This window comes from Cervus canadensis, chromosome 1 (genome assembly GCF_019320065.1).
Source record: "Cervus canadensis isolate Bull #8, Minnesota chromosome 1, ASM1932006v1, whole genome shotgun sequence".
Taxonomy (NCBI): Eukaryota; Metazoa; Chordata; class Mammalia; order Artiodactyla; family Cervidae; genus Cervus; species Cervus canadensis.
The window spans coordinates 28,590,463-28,609,525 of NC_057386.1; the positions used below are offsets into that span (position 1 = coordinate 28,590,463).

Consider the following 19,063-nt stretch of genomic DNA (forward strand, 5'->3'; position numbering starts at 1 on the left):
CTAGTTTTATTTTGGGTGGGAGAAAAATGTGGCTCATAAACATTTTTATTTTTCCTGAGTTGGACCTTGTGTAAAAAAAAAAAAAAAAAACAAAAACTGTTCACTCCTTCTTCAAGGGCTCTGGAAGCCCACCAATTCAAAGGTATTAGTGTTATGAAAACCCACTCCAGTGTTCTTGCCTGGAGAATCCCAGGGATGGGGGAGCCTGGTGGGCTGCCGTCTATGGGGTCTCACAGAGTCGGACACGACTGAAGCGACTCAGCAGCAGCAGCAGCAGCAGTGTTATGAAAAGACCTTTCACAAAGGCACATTTGAATTTAATTGATTGGGATAGGTGATTTTACCCAGAAGTTTAGTTTCTGACCCTTGTCAGAATCACAGAGAATCATGAGGTTCAAGCTTGTGTTTAAATTTGTGCTCAGGGGCACAGATGAAAACCGGGGAGGCTGGCAAGACACGTAAACAAGAATGAGGATATTTACCCAGGAAGCCATGACCATTCTCGGCACCTGGATCCTTGGGGGACCCACTTCCTGCTGGTCCAAGGAGCCGGGGTTGGCTCATGTTGTGGGCCAAGGTGCTCCAGTGGCTAATTCTGTGAAGTTTATTTTCCTGTGGTTCACTTTTCATAAGCATATATGTTTATCAACAGAGAGGTGGATAAAGAAGATGCTTTATACACACACACACACACAAACACAATGGAATATTACTCAGCCATAAAGGAGAATAAAAGAATACCACTTGCAGCAACATCGATGGACTTAGAGATTATTTTACTAAGTGAGGTAAGTCAGACAGAGAAAGATAAATACCACACAATACCACGTACACGTGGAATCTTAAAAAAAAAATGATACAGACAAACTTATTTACAAAACAGAAATAGAGTTACAGAGGTAGAAAACAAACTTAGGGTCACCAGGGGGTGGAGGGGGAGGGATAAACGGGGAGAACGGGACTGACATGTTCACACTACTGTATGTAAGCTGGGTAACCAATAAGAACCTACTGAGCAGCACAGGGAATTCTCCTCAGGGCTCTGTAACGGCCTCTATGGGAAGAGAACCTTAAAAAAGAGTGAGTATGTGTATATGCATAACTGATTCACTTTGCAGTAAACCTGACACTAACACAACATTACAGACCAACTATACTCCAATTAAAACTTTAAAAAAATCAAATAAAAAGTATGTATTCTCACCCTACATTTGAGAAGGGGGGGGGGCGGTAAAAACCATGTTATAAAAGTAACATACATTCACTTCAGAACATTTAGAACTAAACTTAGAAAATCACACAAAATATTCTAAATTAGCTATTCAAAGAAACATGTTGGTTTATATCTTTCTAGCTTTTTTCCCAATGATATGTCTACTTCAAAAACAACTGAGAACACAGTGAACTGTGGCTTTATTATTCTATTTTCAATATGTCTTAATAATTTCCCTATGCCATTAAGAATTACTGTATATCATTATTATTAATGGGGCTTCCCTGATAGCTCAGATGGTAAAGAATCCGCCTGCAGTGTAGGATACCTGCAATGTAGGGTCAGGAAGATCCACTGGAGAAGGGATAGGCTAACCACTCCAGTATTCTTGGGCTGCTCCTGTGGCTCAGCTGGTAAAGAATCCTCCTGCAATTATCCTTAATAGCTACATGGCCTATTTGGTGGGCAGGCCGTGATAAATTCAATCAGTATGTCCACTTAGTATTTTTCCATTGTTTTAATTAGAAATAATGTTGGGATTGGGATGAGTATGTTACAGACAGGTCAGTGTTTACAGCTCTGATTATGATAAATTCTGAGACTAGGTTCCCAGGTCACTGGGGCAGATGATGTGCTCATTTTTAGGGGTTTTGACTTGTACCCCAGCCTGTACTCGAGAGTTTATACTCTTTACCTCCCTCCCAGCGGTGTATGAGAAAGTCTATTCCCAGGATCCGTATCAACACTGGACGTGAGATTCAAAACAAAACAAAACAACACAACAAACTCAAACAAGTTCGCTGAGACAGTCTTATCCCCATTTTACAGATAAAAACAGATTCAGAACCAGGACCTGTAACTCACATTTCCTTATGGGCTCATTCATGTACCCTGGGGGTTCCCCTCTAACCAGTAAGTGGGGGACACTGGTCTAATGCCACTTACTGATCACTGCTGGGGTCTGCTGGGGTCTTTTGGCTGGTGGCCTTTGGCTCGGAGCAGCCTCCTGTGGACTCACAGTTCCTTTAGTTCACACCACTGCATACGTAGCCTAACTTCCTACTGCGTCCCCTGAGATGGAAATGACTGGGAGGCACAAATTATTTTCATAAAAAGGGACAGACTTGGGATGTAATACACTGTGCAAGACAGACATGGTCTTCATCCTAGGGGTGATTATCCTGGGGTGGGAGACAGTAAGATAGGCAGGACAACCGAGTGGGGAGCAAGCCGCCAGGGAGCAGGAACCCAGTTCTGGGGTAGCAGGGGTTTGGGGTGGACACAGGAGGTTCAGGGACTTTTAAGCTAAGCCTGGATGGACAGATGGGGGGCAGGGAAAGGGTGGGGAAGCGTGTTTCAGGGGTGGGAGGGGTCAGAGAGCATAGGTTGTGGAGGCCATGGGGAGGCCTCTGGGCAGAAGTCCTTTCTGCTGCTTAAATTGAGGAAGAAAAGGGTCTGACCTGCTTCTGAGAAGGAGCCCTCTGCCTGCCAGGGGGGACACCATTCACTTCCCTCTCAGAAGAAGTCCATGTTAGGTGCTTTTTTTGAGGAAAGTGACTTGCCATCACCCCACTATACAATTTTTATCACACGCTCACTTGAGAGAGGGCTTCCTATGGCTCAGATGGTAAAGAATCTGCCTAAAATGCAGGAGACTCGGGTTTGATTCCTGGGTCAGGAAGATCCCCTGGAGGAGGGCATGGCAACCCACTCTGGTATTCTTACCTGGAGAATCCATGGACAGAGAGCCTGGCGGGCTATGGGGTTGCAGAGTCGGACACAACTGATTGACTAAACAACAACAAACAACAGCCTGTAATCTACCCTCCAGTTCAGTTCAGTTCAGTTCAGTTCAGTCGCTTCCGACTCTTTGCGACCCCATGAATTGCAGCACGCCAGGCCTCCCTGTCCATCACCAACTCCTGGAGTTTACTCAAACTCATGCCCATCGAGTCGGTGATGCCATCCAGCCATCTCATCCCGTCGGCCCCTTCTCCTCCTGCCCCCAATCCCTCCCAGCATCAGGGTCTTTTCCAATGAATCAACTCTTTGCATGAGGTGGCTAAAGTACTGGAGTTTCAGCTTCAGCATCAGTCCTTCCAATGAACACCCAGACTGATCTCCTTTAGGATGGACTGGTTGGACGCCCCCAAACCCACGTGGAGAGAAGGAGGGTGGCAGGGAGTGGGCCCCGCTTCTGCCCAGTGGTCTTGGGTAGACTGACACCAGGGCTGTCTCTTTCAAGGCTTCTTTTTCTTTGACTTTTTTTTTTCCTGGACAATTTTGTTACGTTTTATATACCTTACAAGTTAAAGGAAGCCTTGTTTGAAATAAGGCAGAATAAAGGAGTTAAATAAAAGAAAAGTGAGAGTTTTGGTTAGAGTCTTTGTTTACAGTGAAAATACATTAGTGAAAGAAGCAAAGGGCTCTTTTTGAGACTGGAAACAGGAAGAGGAGGAGCAAGAATAGAGAAAATAAATCAAGTGGGGTGTCTGGGTTATTTTTTAAAAATTCTGATTTACCATGAAATCTTTAAATATCATGGTGATACTAAAGTTGCTTAAGTTTAGCTGTTTTAATAAAGACATCTGTTTTTGATATAGAGAAAGATTAAAAAAGTATGATCATGTCTCAACTTGGTTACACACAACTATGGTTTTCTGCCTTACTCTCATAAAATATGCTCAGAGCCAAATCTCAAAGACTTGAAGAGAAATTTTGTAAAACACCGATTTCTTGTTATTTTAGGTCAGTTATTTATCATACTCTTTCTCTTAATCATACTGCTCAGCCCTTGACCAAAAGACCCACCTCCTCTCCCCATTCCTATGGGTTCTGGTAAGTACCCTGAACCTGGAGAAGGACACCCTCTGCCCCGTTATTTCTCCTTTTATCACTTATTCTTCATTCAAAATTTTTGTTTACATTTTTATCACTCTTTTTTGCTCCACTCATCATTTAATTTCCTTAGCAGTTCATCTCCACTTCAAGTGCTACTCTGAGGCCTGATTTCGAGACCTAAGACTGGAAGGAAGGTTAATAAAGAAGCTTCCTTGGGTTTCCCTGGGCTGGGGGTGACCCCAGAGAAAGAGGGCCTAGAGAATGTCAATTCTTAATTATAAATTATAAAGGTATGACGGAGTGAAACATGTTTCTAAAGATAACAATTATAACCGAAGAATATTTCTATCTCCGATTATAACTTTAAATCAAGAATTTTATTTTATTATAGCAAATCACAAAAATATAAATCAAAGCCAGGAAAAACTAGGTTGATCACATGCAAAACATTTTTTTAAAATGTGCTCTTACAAATCTACCACAGTAGCTGTAATGGCTTTCATTGAGAACCGAGGAATTAATATGTCTGTGAGTGGATACTGCTGAAACGAATTTATGAAGGAGAGATCGTAAAAGCAGGTGAATGGGCGTGATGACGTTGCGAACATTTCTAATTGTCAATAAAACAGGAAAAACAAAAGTACAAGTAAGGAAAATAGCATTACTCGATGGATGGGGAACAGAGGTGGGAAAAGGACCAGCAATTTTCTTGAACTAAAAAAAAAAAATTCTTTCATATCCGTTTACTCATTCATGCAAATAGATTCACGGCTCATGCTGAGGGTGAAATGATGGTTCATTTCCAAACTCACATCCAAAACTGAATTACATTTTAAATGGAGAGACCTTTCTACTGAGCACCAGTGTGAGGTCTTTCTACTCGGGCGTTTCCTGCCCAAGGCCACCACGGAAAAGAAACTAATAGATCCGAGTGGGGGGAAATTTGCTAACACGTTTCTATGAATTATTTATTCTTCCCATAAAATCTAGTACTTCTTTGTTTACTAAACACCAACCTTTAGTAGCTCTATCAAAGTCTAATTTTCTATAGAAATTAGGAACAAATGAGAATATACAAGCTTTAATTTGATACCTACTTATTCCACTTAAACACAATTTAAATTGCCTGACTTTTAAATGAGTTACTGGAGAAATGTGGCCTTTCTGTTTAAGTAATGTGTCAGAGAGGTCTATGAAATGTTATATGAAATCAAGAAGGTGTTATATTCTAAGCAGTTCTGCAGATAATTGGTTTACACAAAAACTAATCTCATACTGCTTGGTCATTTTTCCAGAATAAATGATTTTTAAATTATAAAATAAAATTCCCTTTCTTCAAAAACAAAAGAAAACTCAAAAGTGTAATCAAACCAAGCCAATTTAACTTTAATTTCCTGAATAAATCCCACATTTGAGCTTTGACCTGAGTTTTTTTGGGGGAAGTCTCCACAAATAACTGTTTTGAAAAGAGGTGCTCTTACAAATCTACCACATTAGCTGTGATGGGTTTCATTGAGAACCGAGGAATTAATATCTCTGTAAGTGGATACTGCTGAATTGAATTTATGAAGGGAAAGATCATAAAGGCAGGTGAACGGGTGAGATAGGGATCCCGGATCTTCCAGGGATCTGGGAGTGACAGAGGAATTCAGAAGGTGGTCCCTCCTCTCACAGGTGTGAGATTGGACCACTACCCTGGAAACCTGGTTTTCATGGACAGAAATGAACAATAGGAATCTTCTCCTTAAGAATTCCAGAACCTTGGTGCAAACTGCACATTCTTTTTTAATTGGAGTGTACTTGCTTTACAATGCTATGTTAGCTTCTGCTGAACAACAGTGTAAATCAGCTGTATGTACACATATATCCCCTCCCTCTTACACCTCCTCCCCATCCCTCCCCCTGCCCCACCCCTCCAGGTCATCACAGAGCGCCAAGCTCAGCTCCCAGCACTATACGGTAGCTTCCAGCTAGCCATCTATTTCACACGTGGTACTGTATATATGTCAATGCTATTACCTCATTCGTACCCTCCCTCTCCTTCCCCCACTGTGTCCACAGCCCCTTCTCTATGCCCGTGTCTCTCTTCCTGCCCTGCAGATAGGTTCATCAGTACCATTTCCCTAGACTCTGTATAAATACATAGGTTAATGTATGATGCTTGTTTTTCTCTTTCTGACTCACTTTATTCTGTATGACAGACTCTAGGACCACCCACGTCTCTACAAACGGCCCAATTTCACTTCTTTTTATGGCCGAGTAGTATTCCATCGTATATACGTACCACACCTTTATCCATTCATCCATTGATGGACATTGTACCATTCATCTTTATATGCCCTGTGTCTAAGGCTGGGGCCCAAAATGTTGGCTGAAACAAACCCTTACAAATCAGGCAAGACAGAGAATGCGATCTTAAAATGACTGATCCCATAACATCAATCAAGGGGAGTAGCATTTGATGATGGCAAATTGTTTCACATTGTCTCATTTGAAAGGAAATGGCAACCCGCTCCAGTGTTCTTGCCTGGAGAATCCCATGGACAGAGAAGCCCGGCAGCTACAGTGCCTGGGGTTGCAAAGAGTTAGACACAACTGAAGTGACTTAACAGCACATTTGAAAAAAGAGGAAGTGAAGTGACAGGAGGTTAGACCAAATGACTCCAGGTCATTAATAAAGGTGTTTGCTCCTATGACGTATTTCTCACGTGACTGCAAGGGATTGGTTGTGTAACTGTGATGTGATAGTTAACCCTTTATATTCATGGTTCTTAGAATATTGTAGGTATTTTCTGGTTGTAAACAGGGGCCTGGGGGCCAAAGGGTCTCCCATGCCCAGGACTGCTGTCAACAAATATTCACAACTCACGATGCTTCCAAAAAGTCATGAATGCCTTCTTCCTTCTTATGACAATGAGTGAAAGAGAGAGAGAGGTTAACATTGAGGAGACACTCGTGTCTCTCTCATTCACCCACTGTGATGACTCTGAATGATATGAAAACAGACTTTCTTCTGCCTGTTCTTCCTACTATGGTTTGGCAAGATGGAATGATTTTATTTTAAGGACAAAGTTCTGGACATTAGCACCGCTGTTCTTAAAGTTGAGACCAAATCTGTTGTTTCTGCCACTTTTAATGACTGGTGAACACTAAAGAAAAAGAAATTTCTACACTTATAAAATGTTTATGCTCTTATTACATTTGCAGTATATACACACCGAGAGACTAATCATAACCACCCGGACCCTGCAGAGCTTCACCCGGGCCAGTACGTGTCTACTAGACCAGCGTGACAGGGGGATGAATAACATTCCCAGGTCCCCTGCAGCCTGCTAAATGTTTACATTTGCTTAAGTGCTTACTGGTAAAACCTTCAGTAAATGTGAAAAATGTCTCCTGTAAATCCCTATAATACTTTGGCTAAACCTCGTTCTTTAAGTTAATAATGCCAACTAAACAATCCATTCATTTCACTTCGAAAACTCAATCTTCATCACTCATTTCACAACCAGGTATGGGCTGCCCCTAATTCCGAGTGTTTTAATTTATCCCCTCGAAGAATAACCTTCCTCTCTGCTCTTATCGCTCCATCTCTCTGCTCACAGCCCACACCTAAAGCTTACAAGTTCTGGATCACTCTCGTTGGATCCATTAAGTTGGGAAAAGTAACTCTGACATGTATTCTTTCCCTGTCAACGTGAGGGAGCTGGAAAATGGATAATTCAAAGGAGACGGAATGAAAATAACCGAGAAGGCCCAGCCCATGTCTGATTTCTTCAGGGAGCTTTCACTGCCCAGCTGGTCTTTATCTGAGTCTTCCCTTTCTGACCTCTCAGAGAACTTCTCGTTTGTACCAATTCATTCCATTTCCCTCGATCCATGTTTATGGGCTGCCCCATCTCATCTGCTAAGCATTTTATGCATTTGGCATAATTTCTCCACCCAGATTCGATGCCTTTTGAGCACGATTTAACAATAAAACTGACAGTGCCGGTTCCATTCTAGGTAATCAATACATTCTTATTGAATTGAATTAAACAAGGGAATTATTTAATTCTAAAATATAGAGAAACATTTGGCCTTGACATCCTTAAGATTAATTTTAGTTAGGAGAGACCAGGAAAAAAAGGTTATTACTTAGAAAAAAAAATACACAAGCTATATATATATCTTAGAAATATGAGTCTGCAGGACTTCAAGTAAGAGAAAGATGTATATCTCTGTTCTGCCTGAAAACTAACAGGAGAGTGAAGAGAAGACAGAAAACCCCAACTAGAACCAGGAGATGCACCTACAGAAGAGTGGCCAGGTCCAGGAGGCATGCACCTAACATCACCCCTCAGAACGTCTGCCCGAGGCTCTGACTATGAATCAGAGAAGGACTGGGACGTGCAGAGCATTTTCTGAGTTGGGGAGTGGACCCCAGTTGGAAGGCAATCAAGCAGAATCAGGGCCAAGGGCCCTGCTGGAAAAAGCAGGCTGCTGGAAAAAGCAGCCATGTAGGAGTGGCCTGGGTGCTACCCCCCAACAACCCCCCACCCATGCTTAACTGTCCCCCACACCTTGCCCTCAGCCCTGGGCACTGGACCAGGGCTTGGCCAGCAAACCTTCTCTCACCGGGCCTTGGACCTGACACAGAGGACTTGGCCGGCAGGCCTGGGGGTCAAGGCCAAGGTTCCCAGTTTGATGATGAGTCAATTTAAGTGGAAACAGGGTTTGAAGGGGCTTCCCAGGTGGCACTAGTGGTAAGGAACCTGCCTGCCAATGCAGGAGACATAGAAGACGAGGGTTTGACCCCTGGGTCAGGAAGATCCCCTGGAGGAGGGCATGGCAACCCACTCCAGTATTCCTGCCAGGAGAATCCCATGGACAGAGGAGCCTGGTGGGCTACAGTCTATAGGGTCGCACAGAGTCGGACACAACTAAAGCGACTTAGCACACACGGTTGGGGTTTGAAGACCCAACACGCAGAGAGGAACGAGGTGGAAGTAAACAGTAGCCTGGACACGGGGGTGGAAGGGATGAGGGGACCACGCCTTCTAGAAGACCAGCAGTAAAAAGAGGAGAAGAGAAGAAAAACCAGATGGAGCAGCTGACTGAACAGGCTCTTCTCTGTGACAGAAGGACTGCTCATCCAGATATAAAGTCAGAGGGGAAGGAACCAGTGGGGCAGTGGGGCTGGCAGAGGCGCTTGGAGGCCCAGGGAGGCTGAGCCGAGGACCCTCACTCTGCAAGCTGCTCTCCAGACCCTGAGCTTGGGGATCAGAAGGCAGAAACGGGGTTGCCAGCTGCCAAAAACAGGTATCAGATTCTGGCAGTGATAACCTGCGGTGGACAACACCTGGTCCCATCCTCCCGGAAGAAACAAGGGCTGTCTGAGAAGGAGCATCCGAGGACATGTACTCTGGACCACGCCTCATCCTCCGACCCCTCGCCTCTGCCACTCAAAAACAACGGAGTCCACTTTATCCAGTTAGGAGAGCTTCATCACACGGAAGGTGTTCAGGGACACTGGACACGTGTGTGACAGGTAAGCAGCAGGAAGGAAGGATGATACTCGTGAGGATGTAAAACAGAAGGACAGGAGGCTTGGAGCGTCAAACTCCGTCTTGATTTTGCCCTGGACAAGTTCCGCTCCCCCCACATTATCCCCCTTCCCCCGGCGTCATCCAGGCTCCAGAGCCCTGGTCCCCTGGGCATAGCCTTGGCCATGCTGACGCTCAGCCTCAGGGGCACAGATGCGGGGGTGTGGGCCCCAGTTAACAGAGGTCAGGTCTGCGGGGAGGAGCTGATCCTGGGGGGATGAGCGCCATCCTGACCCTGGAGCTCCTCTCTCCAGATGTCCTCAGACGCAGACGCCAAGCTCTCTACCAAATGCACCGAGACTCCAGTCCAGCCTCGGGCCTCAGGAATGCTTCCTCAGTGATCTGGAGGACACTGTACTCAAGTTCATCAGGTGGCCCCCGAGCCATTAAAGACTCTGATAGATAATTCTGCCACAGAGGCCTGGAGCCAGAGTAAAAAGCAGAGGGCCTCGGGGTCAAGTGTTTCCACAGGAAACTGAACCAGTCACCTGCAATTACTGCTCTCCAGACGAGACCACCAGAGGAACTCACAACCGGCCCTGCGAGAGTGAGGAGGGATTCGCACATGTCATCTTAATATAAAAATGCCTCTTCCCTCTGCTAAAGACAGAAGAAGCAGTCTTTTCCCAAATAGTTAACGCTTTTTTTTTTTAACCTTAAAAATTTTAGACACTCAGAATTGGCATTTTATGTAGGTAACCGACAGATAGTTAAAAGAGCTGTCCTCTGTATTCTCCTTGGGAAAACGAAGCAAAGAATAATGCAATGTCATGGATGTTTATGGCCATGAAATGGCATTTTAGCTGTAAAGATTTTTTTTCCCTTTGATTCTCAAAAATGTTAGAGAAATTTTTTGTGGCCTAAGATGTAAAGGGTGTGCTTTTACTGTAACTACTTCAAAACTAGCCAGTTATCTCAATGTGCCTTGTTTATCAAGTATGTATTCAGTGTCAGCTTTTCCAATATCTGAAGTGTCAGAGACAAACAGGAGCTCAGTAAAAAGCAAGGCGAGAGCACGAAGTCTGGCGAACAAAGCCCCAGGATGACTTTCTCAAGACGCTGCAAGCTGCAGAACACTCAGCCCATGCAGGTCAGCCCTAACGTGGAAGTGGATTCCGCTCAGAGTCATCCTTCATGATCCCCTGAAGTCACCATAAAGGACACGCAGGCTTATGTATGTACAGTTCTGGGAAACGATGACTAGGTCCACTGAAGTTTGAGGGTGGCTGAGTTAAATTAAGAGGGAACAAAAGAAAAGTCTGTATTTACAGGGCTGGGCCCTCAGAGCATCTGCCTCCAAGACAACTCTGCAGAGGTGAGAGGTGGAGATCTGAGAGGGTTCTATGTCGGGGGCGAGGGGGTGGACGCCCTTCAGTCTTCACGCTGATGACACAGGCGTGGACTCTGGCTGTGCTAATGAGACCAGGGGCGGGGGCGGGGGCGGGGGTGGGGAGCGGCAGTGCTCTTCTCTCTTCATTACTCAAGGCAAAATACAGCGGAAAGGGGACTTCCCTGGTGGTCCAGTGGTGAAGAATCTGCCTTGCAATGCAGGGGACCAGGCTCCATCCCTGGTTGGGGACCTAAGGTCCCACACGCTGTGCACTCACTAAGCCCACATGCCACCGTTAGAGTCAGACCACTGCAACGAAAGATCCCACAGGATACAACCAAGACCTGATGCAGCCACGTAAATACATACTTTTAAAAAATACAGGGAAATGATCTGGGACGGACGCTCAATGGAACGATTTGTAACATGGAAGAGACACACATTCAAGATTTTACCTGATCTGTCCACGAACCAGAGGTCTGTTCTTTGTCCTGTTCATGTTTGAATCAAACGGAACCTCAAAAAACTGCAAAAAGATTGAAAAAAAAATTAAATACAGCATGAAATAGTTATTTTCTTTCTGCTTTAGTTCTACAGTTTTTTTCCACAGCAAATTTTGTTTTAATTTTGATACTGCAAATACTCTTGGTACTCTTGAGAGAAAAATTCTCTGTCGGGAACATGCAATACTTTGAAAACCATAGGTTAGGTACATGGTTGCGTTCTTCAAAGCCTCTGTTTCAGGTTTAAAGCATTAGTGCCATACATGATTTCAGAATCTTTCACGCATCCTGAAGACTGAATCAACCAAGAATCAGCTGACCTGGGAAAACGGGCTGCTGGAGTCGAAGGCCAGGAAATATTAATAAGAAGTCAGACGGGGCTGTATACGAGCATTTAATCATCTCCCATTCTCCTACCACTGAATAAATGTCAATAGCATTTACTCTCACATTTCAGTATTGAAGTTACAAAGGCTAGGGAGACCATGACTCAGCTGTACATCCATTCATGTGCTGAATACTGGGGTTGTTTCCACGTTTTGCCTATTAATACTAGAGTCGGTTGCCACTCCCTTCTCCAGGGGATCTTCCCGACCCAGGGATCGAACCTGTGTCTCCTGCTTGGCAGGCGGATTCTTTACCACTGGGCCACCAGGGAAGCCCCCCATTTCCAACCACTGAATATATGTTAATAGTATTTACTCTTGTGCTATAGGATGACAGTGACAGAGAACCAAGGGATATTGTGACTCAGCTGGAAGAGAAATGAACATGCCCTAGAGATGAATAAAGGGGCTTTGCCTCCTCTTTCAAGGAGTCCGTCAGTGACTTGTTGGTTGTAAGGGGGAGAATTTCATCCTGTTCACTAACGTAATTTTTTGCCACCACCTTATCTGGAAACACGACTGAAGGGTGTGCCGAGCGCCAGGCCGACCAGCGCGAGCCCTGAGGGTCAGTGCCGTGTCTGTTCAGCTCCCCGGGAGCGAGGCCGCCCAGACGCCCCCTCCTCCCAGCTCTGGCTCTGGGGCACCTGCAGAAGCACCTGGAAGTTGGGGATGCAGAAGCGGCCATGTTTACACCTGCAAAATTGGCGTGAGGTCAGGCATGACTGTGGCTACACACAGTAGCTGGGACCCGTCGGCTTGCACTGCTGGCCCTGAGGGACACTGGGCCCGCAGCTGCCCCGGCTCCTGCTGCACCTCCCCGGGCTGCAGCCCACACCCGAGCTCGTCCATGTCTCGTGACCTCGGGCCACGTCTGCGTGCTGCTCCATGGCCAAGTGCGCCGCTCTCCTGCATGCCATCTGCATCATCAAAGGTGCAGGTATGAAAGCAGTGGGTAACGGACACGGTGGTCCAGTTTGCTCTCCTACATTTAGGATCCTCCTGCGGATTCTGGGTCACTCCTGCCTGCTCTTTTCTGCCTTCCCCAGGCCCAGCACCAGACACAAGGCCTGCATCACACCCAGGGTTGCACCAGCCCACGGCATCCTTACCAGGGATCTGCACCAGGCCTAACCCCTATGGTAGACCCTCGTATCGCTCACAGTGGTTCTCGCATCCTGATCAAACCTTAACTGATACAGACCTCTTCTCTACAACTTTCAACAGGGCCACTGTTTAAATAAGTAGTTAATGGTGGGTCAGTGGCAAAGAATCTACCTGCCATGCAGGAGTTGTGGGTTTGATCCCTGGGTTGGGAAGATCCCCTTGGAGAAGGGAATGGCTACCCATTCCAGTATTCTTGCCAGGGGAATCCCATGGACAGAGGAGCCTGGCGGGCTAAAGCCCATGGGGTCGCAAAGAGTTGGACACAACTGAGCTACTAAACAACAACACAACAAAACTGTTCAATATGTCCACCTTATCTACGATCTCAATGACAGGCTTCCTAAGACGTGTGAATTTATCATCCTTAATGTCAAAGAGAGCTATACAAATAGGCACTCAATAAATGACATAGTAAATAAACCATCTCTGAAAATAAATCTATTTGTAGAGTGAGTTACACTTTGAAATGATTTATAAGTGTTAAAAAATTCTTTGCCTGTGAGAGTCTATATTCCCTACTGAAGGAGTTCAAGTTACACACGTCCCGTCTGCTCACCTTCCCTCCCTCCCTCAGTATTCAAACACATTCTGTAAGTATTTCTAATAATCTTTCCTTCATGACCTATTAATTTGATTTCACAGGACTAATGAGGATTCCAATTACAAATCATGTTATTTAAAAGTGGGTAAGGTGTTATCCAATATAACACAGAAACTCTTGTGTAAATAACTTTCTTGGCAGTTCTCGAGTGTCTGTGCGCACGCACCCACACACACACTCAGTTCAGGAATTCTACTGAATTATTTCATCTGGATGAAAAAGAGATGTTATTGTTTCTATGTTCCTGGCAAGTCAGCCATCCAGAGATGGGAACTGAGGTCTAGAACGCAGCAACTGAACCCCAGGATGCCACAACTTGGCACCAGCTTCTGACTCTCACGGATGCTGAAATGTATCAGGACAAGCAACATCTGGGTAGCAACAGCAGCTAACCAAGACCTTCGGGTCCTTTCAGGGAGGGATTGACAAGTCCTCCCAGCACCACGGGATCAGAGCTCATTATGCTGCTTCTCATGCGTTTTCTGTAATGCCTTTCAGTTAGGTTCACGGCTTTGGTCTGGCTTCGAAGCCATGTTCCCAGAACATAAAGCAGTGTATCTTCAGGTGAGACATTTAAGCATTTTAGAACATAGAGCTGGCTTCATCTACTCACATTTTGTTCCCCCTGTGCTTTATCATCTTTTCATAATGTAATTATCATTTCAGTTGGCTCCAACTACTTGGAGCCAGAGAAGTAAAACTCCTACAACTGATGTTGAAAATAAAATATCAATGCAGTCTTACCAGCCCTTAGAACATACTGTTCACTGGTTTTTTTTATGCATCCTCCCTGCTTTGAACAATGCCGGCAGTGGTTCGCTGCTTCAGGGAATGCACGTGGACAACCGCTCAGCCCAGGCCCACCGTCTCAGGCCCCTCCTGTGAAGGCTCCGGTCATTAGGTCTCAGATGGCCATGTCACCCCGTGCTTTACCCCATACCTAGACACAGTAGCTGGTTTACTGAGCGGGTATCTCATTCAAACAGTCTCTGCTTGGGGATTTAATAAACCAAAAGCCCAGGAAAGTATGTCCTCCCTCCTCCTGGGTTGCCTGTGGCCATGCAGCAGGATAAGTGGAAATGGAGGAGAGGTCCCACATTGACACCTTGGATCTATTACCTCCAAGGCTCCATCTCCACCTTTTCTAGCCTTGTGTGCATGCATGTTAAGTTGCTCATTCCTGTCCAACTCTTTGTGACTCTATGGACTATAGCCCGCCAGGCTCCTCTGCCTATGGGCTTTCCCAGGCAAGAATACTGGAGTGGGTTGCCAAGCTCTCCTCCAGGGGATCTCTAGCTTAAGCCAACCCAATATGGGTCTATCCCTTTAATTCCAATGTCCCAACAGAGGACTGTAAGGACGTCAAACATGAGGGCAGTTGCATTGTCCAGGAGGGAATGATATGTGCTTTTTCCTCAGCAAACAACTTCTTTTCCGCTTATGTTCATTTCCAAAATAAGTTTTTGTCCCAGTCTCTTTCCCTTATAAAAACCCATCAACCTTTTGGAACTCCTTTCATCAAAAATCTCCCCTCTTACCCAGGGTCCCAACCCAACCATCCACTTTCCCATCTCTCAGATGCTCTTTCCCCATTTCCTGCCCTCCACTATCCCAGGAGCTGTTCTACGAGGCAGACTCTTGGGGTTGCAAATGGCAGAAACACAACTGAAACCAGCTCAGAGAAAATCGGGCCTTTATGTCCTGCAACGGGGCTGTGCCTGCTTTAGGAATTTCTGAGTCTGGCGCCACATGTACCGCCGTGATTCTGGCTCTATCTCTCGAGTCTCCTCTGGGTGCTCCGGCGTGCAGAGGTCTTCCAGGAAGCAAAATGGCCCTGGCAGCCCTAGAAGCTCAAGCTCCTAGTGACCTCAGCAGAAAAGTTCATTTCCTGACAGCTCCAAAACAGAAGTCCAGAACCACCATGGCCATGAATTCCAGGGACGAGGGGGTGATGTGACCACAGGGAGGGAGCAGGTGGAGAGACACAAAGACACAGTACCCCGCTCAAATGACGCGGATTGCCTTCTCCAAGGCAAATTCTATCCCCAGAAGAAAACAGGAAGACGGCAGACAGACAGATGCAGTGAAATTATCTCTAACTCACTGTGAAGCTAATAGCCCCAAATCATTTCATTTCACACATCATACCTGTAAAATAACTTGCCCACATTCATCCTAGTTTAAGACTGAGAAGCATTAATCAATAGAAATGTAATAAATAATTTATATTAATCTTGTCTCAGAATCAGTTTGTGAATCAATAGTTCTATCTGTTTAATAGAGTGGTAAATGGATCATTTTTTTCTTCCTCATAGCCACATGTAGATACGAGTCACTATTATACCGACAGATAAATATTTATTAGATGCCTAACATGGGCTTCTCTGGTTAGCTCAGTGGTAAAGAATCTGCCTGCAGTGCAGGAGATGAGGTTTTGATCTCTGGGTCGGGAAGATGCCCTGGAGGAGATGGCAACCAGCTCCAGTAATCTTGCTTGGGAAATCCCATGGTCAGAGAAGCCTGGCTGGCAGGCTACCGTCTACGAGGTCGCAAAGAGTCGGACACGACTGAGTGATTAAACAACAACAAACATGAGATCCTCACTTTTCTATTATAACCATGCTTTTTACATTAGTTCAGTTCAGTCGCTCAGTCGTGTCTGACTCTTTGCGACGCCATGAATCGCAGCACGCCAGGTCTCCCTGTCCATCACCAACTCCTGGAGTTTACTCAAACTCATGTCCATCGAGTCAGTGATGCCATCCAGCCATCTCATCCTCTATCGTCCCCTTCTCCTCCTGCCCCCAATCCCTCCCAGCATCAGGGTCTTTTCCAATGAGTCAACTCTTCGCATGAGGTGGCCAAAGTATTGGAGTTTCAACTTCAGCATCAGTCCTTCCAATGAACACCCAGGACTGATCTCCTTTAGGATGGACTGGTTTGATCTCCTTGCATTAGTAGATAATTACTATTACTCCAAAGAGATGATGCTCTGATATAAAATATACCTATTAACCCTTCTAACAGATAATTACATACTTAAGATACTACTGAATTTTTGTGAGCTAAAATGAAACAGGCACCAAAAGTGGGGAGAAATAGAACTCGGCCCATGTGATGAATTTCCTATTCCCACTCTGATTAATTATATGTTACGCAAAAAGTAGACATATTCTAGAGCTGTCCTTAAGTCAGGCTAGGGAAATATTAACTTTGATAACGAGGTGCAACGTTTTTCTTTCTCTATGTGAAATAACGGGGGCGACATTCTTCTAAAGACCCAAAAGAAAAACAAACGCATGAACCTTGTCAGGGTTTGTTTTTCCATCCATCTTCTCAAAGCTGTCAACAAGTGTCAACGGCCCAAAGCCTCCCAGGTCCAAGATAATGTCTCAGACCAAGTTAAAAGGGATGTTAAATAAATAAAGTCCTGGGAGGGGCACCTTATCCAGCAGGGTCTCATACTACTGCTTGCAGCCCACAAGTCAGTTAAGATATGCACTCAGCCTGGCTCGCTGGTTGGTACCAGTGTCCCGCTGCCCACCAAGAACCAACAGACTAAGTGGGACTCACTGTTGCCATGGATTCTTCCCCATGAGGTATCTGAAATTAGGTGCGTGCGTTCACACATGGTGACTGGGGCAAAGTTCTCCTCCAAATCTGCTACTCAAGTCATCACTCATTAAGCTGTGTTTTAAGGCTTCACCCCAAAAGGTCACATAACACCTATTAGAACCCTAAATGACCACATCCTGTGAGTAAAAGAAAACTCAAAAAATCACACCGGTTCTGAGGAGCTTCAGAAATGGTGTTCTAGGTCAACCCTTTCCCCTACCAGAGGGCTCTCAATTTATAACACTGCTTTCTGAAAAAAAAAAAAAAAAAAAAAAAGATGGAAGGAAAGTACACTGAAATATTTACAACTCGGTGGAGAGGATGGAGGGGTGACTACTCTTTCTGTATCTTACAGCTGTCTGTAAAGACCAGATATTTTCTTCCTAGGGGGAAAAAAAGTAATAAAAGTTTTTACCTACATGAGACTAATACAAAACTTGAACAGACTCTCTTTAGATTAACCAATAAAGAATTACCAAATGTATCCAGTATAAAGCTCATATTAGTGGAGCCTTAGCCAATTAGAACCTTGTTCCCCCCAGAAAGAACCACATGGTGAAAAGTGGATCCTAAATATTTCCCAGGGACCCCCATTTCCCCATGCTCTGTGTCACTTCTTTCATTCAGGCAACTATTTTATCATTTGGCCAAGATTACAACGCCTCCCAACACTTCCTGCCTGCAGTACTGACCATTACCCTCCCCCCTCCTCCCATCAACTTCTCACACAATAGTCAACGCCATCTTTTCAGGTACAGACCTGATCGTTCTAGTTCCCAGCACAGAACTCTCCATGGCTCCCTGCTGCCCAGGGAGTCAGGTCCAGCACTCGCACGTGGCACGGAAAGCCCTTCACAGACGCTCCGGCCCCTTTACCTCCCCCACCCTTCTCTTCTCTTCCCCTGACATGCTCTGCTCTCCGGGCCTGAACCTCTTGTCGGGTCCTCGGTTTGCTGTCAGTTCTTCCACAGTCTCCCACGCTTCTCTGCAGGGGCCCATCGTTGTCGCCATCCGTCATCAGCTCAGGACTTGGGGCAGGGGTCTGCCCTTCGTTCTAGTGTTCTGTGTGGACCTCAGCGGGGGAGCCCTGCCCAACAACCACCCACAGGACCATAAGGATCACTACAAGTTCACAGTCACCAGCATCAAAGGGGCTTGTAACACTCACTCCCGGGCCATCCCCTTTGACCTCTCTCGCCCACTGGCTCTGCTCCTCTCCACAGAGTTGGTTTTTAGTCTGGTTCGCTCTTAACCCTCCCCATGGACAGAGGAGACGCGCTGGCTGCAGTCCAGAGGGTTGAATAGAGTCGGACACGAGTGAAGCGACTTGGCAGGATGCATTCTCAACCCACATGCAACCTCTGCCTTCCCTCTACCTGGGCGGATGACCCCATTCCCTCCCACCTCCCAGAACACCTATCCACGTGTCAGCCCTTTCCCTATAGCACATCAGGTCTGCGTCTTTCAGCTGCATTGTTCCTATCCATACCTCAACGTGCTTCATTTCCTCCAACCCTGCATATCTCCTGACATCATCAGCTGATGTGAGCACAAGGTGAGCATTTGGAAACGAAAGGAAATGGTCTCTAACACGACGTGAAGTCTGGGGCCCTCATCTTAGCCCCAGCATGATTAGTAGCAGGAGGTGTCCGTGGCAAGGTTAAGAACCCTCCAGAAATCTCCCAATAAGCTCCAAGGAATTTCTATTCTAACAGCTGTCAAAGACTATAATCCTATCTTTGCAGAAACCATTTTTAAAACAGTTAATTCTGATGCCCAGCTTTGAAGAACAATAAATAAATAAATGCATAAATGTCCACTAAAG

At 45.6% G+C, this 19,063-nt stretch overlaps 1 protein-coding gene across 3 annotated transcripts in view; it reads right to left on the minus strand.

Annotated features, from left to right (window-relative positions):
• Positions 1-19,063, minus strand: part of LOC122444922 (protoheme IX farnesyltransferase, mitochondrial) — a 113,044-nt gene that overhangs the window by 16,190 nt on the left and 77,791 nt on the right. For all 3 annotated transcript variants that reach the window (XM_043473712.1, XM_043473721.1, XM_043473704.1), the window contains exon 5: positions 11,425-11,495. In XM_043473712.1, the coding sequence (XP_043329647.1) occupies positions 11,425-11,495 (71 nt within the window). The remainder of the gene's footprint in view (positions 1-11,424; positions 11,496-19,063) is intronic.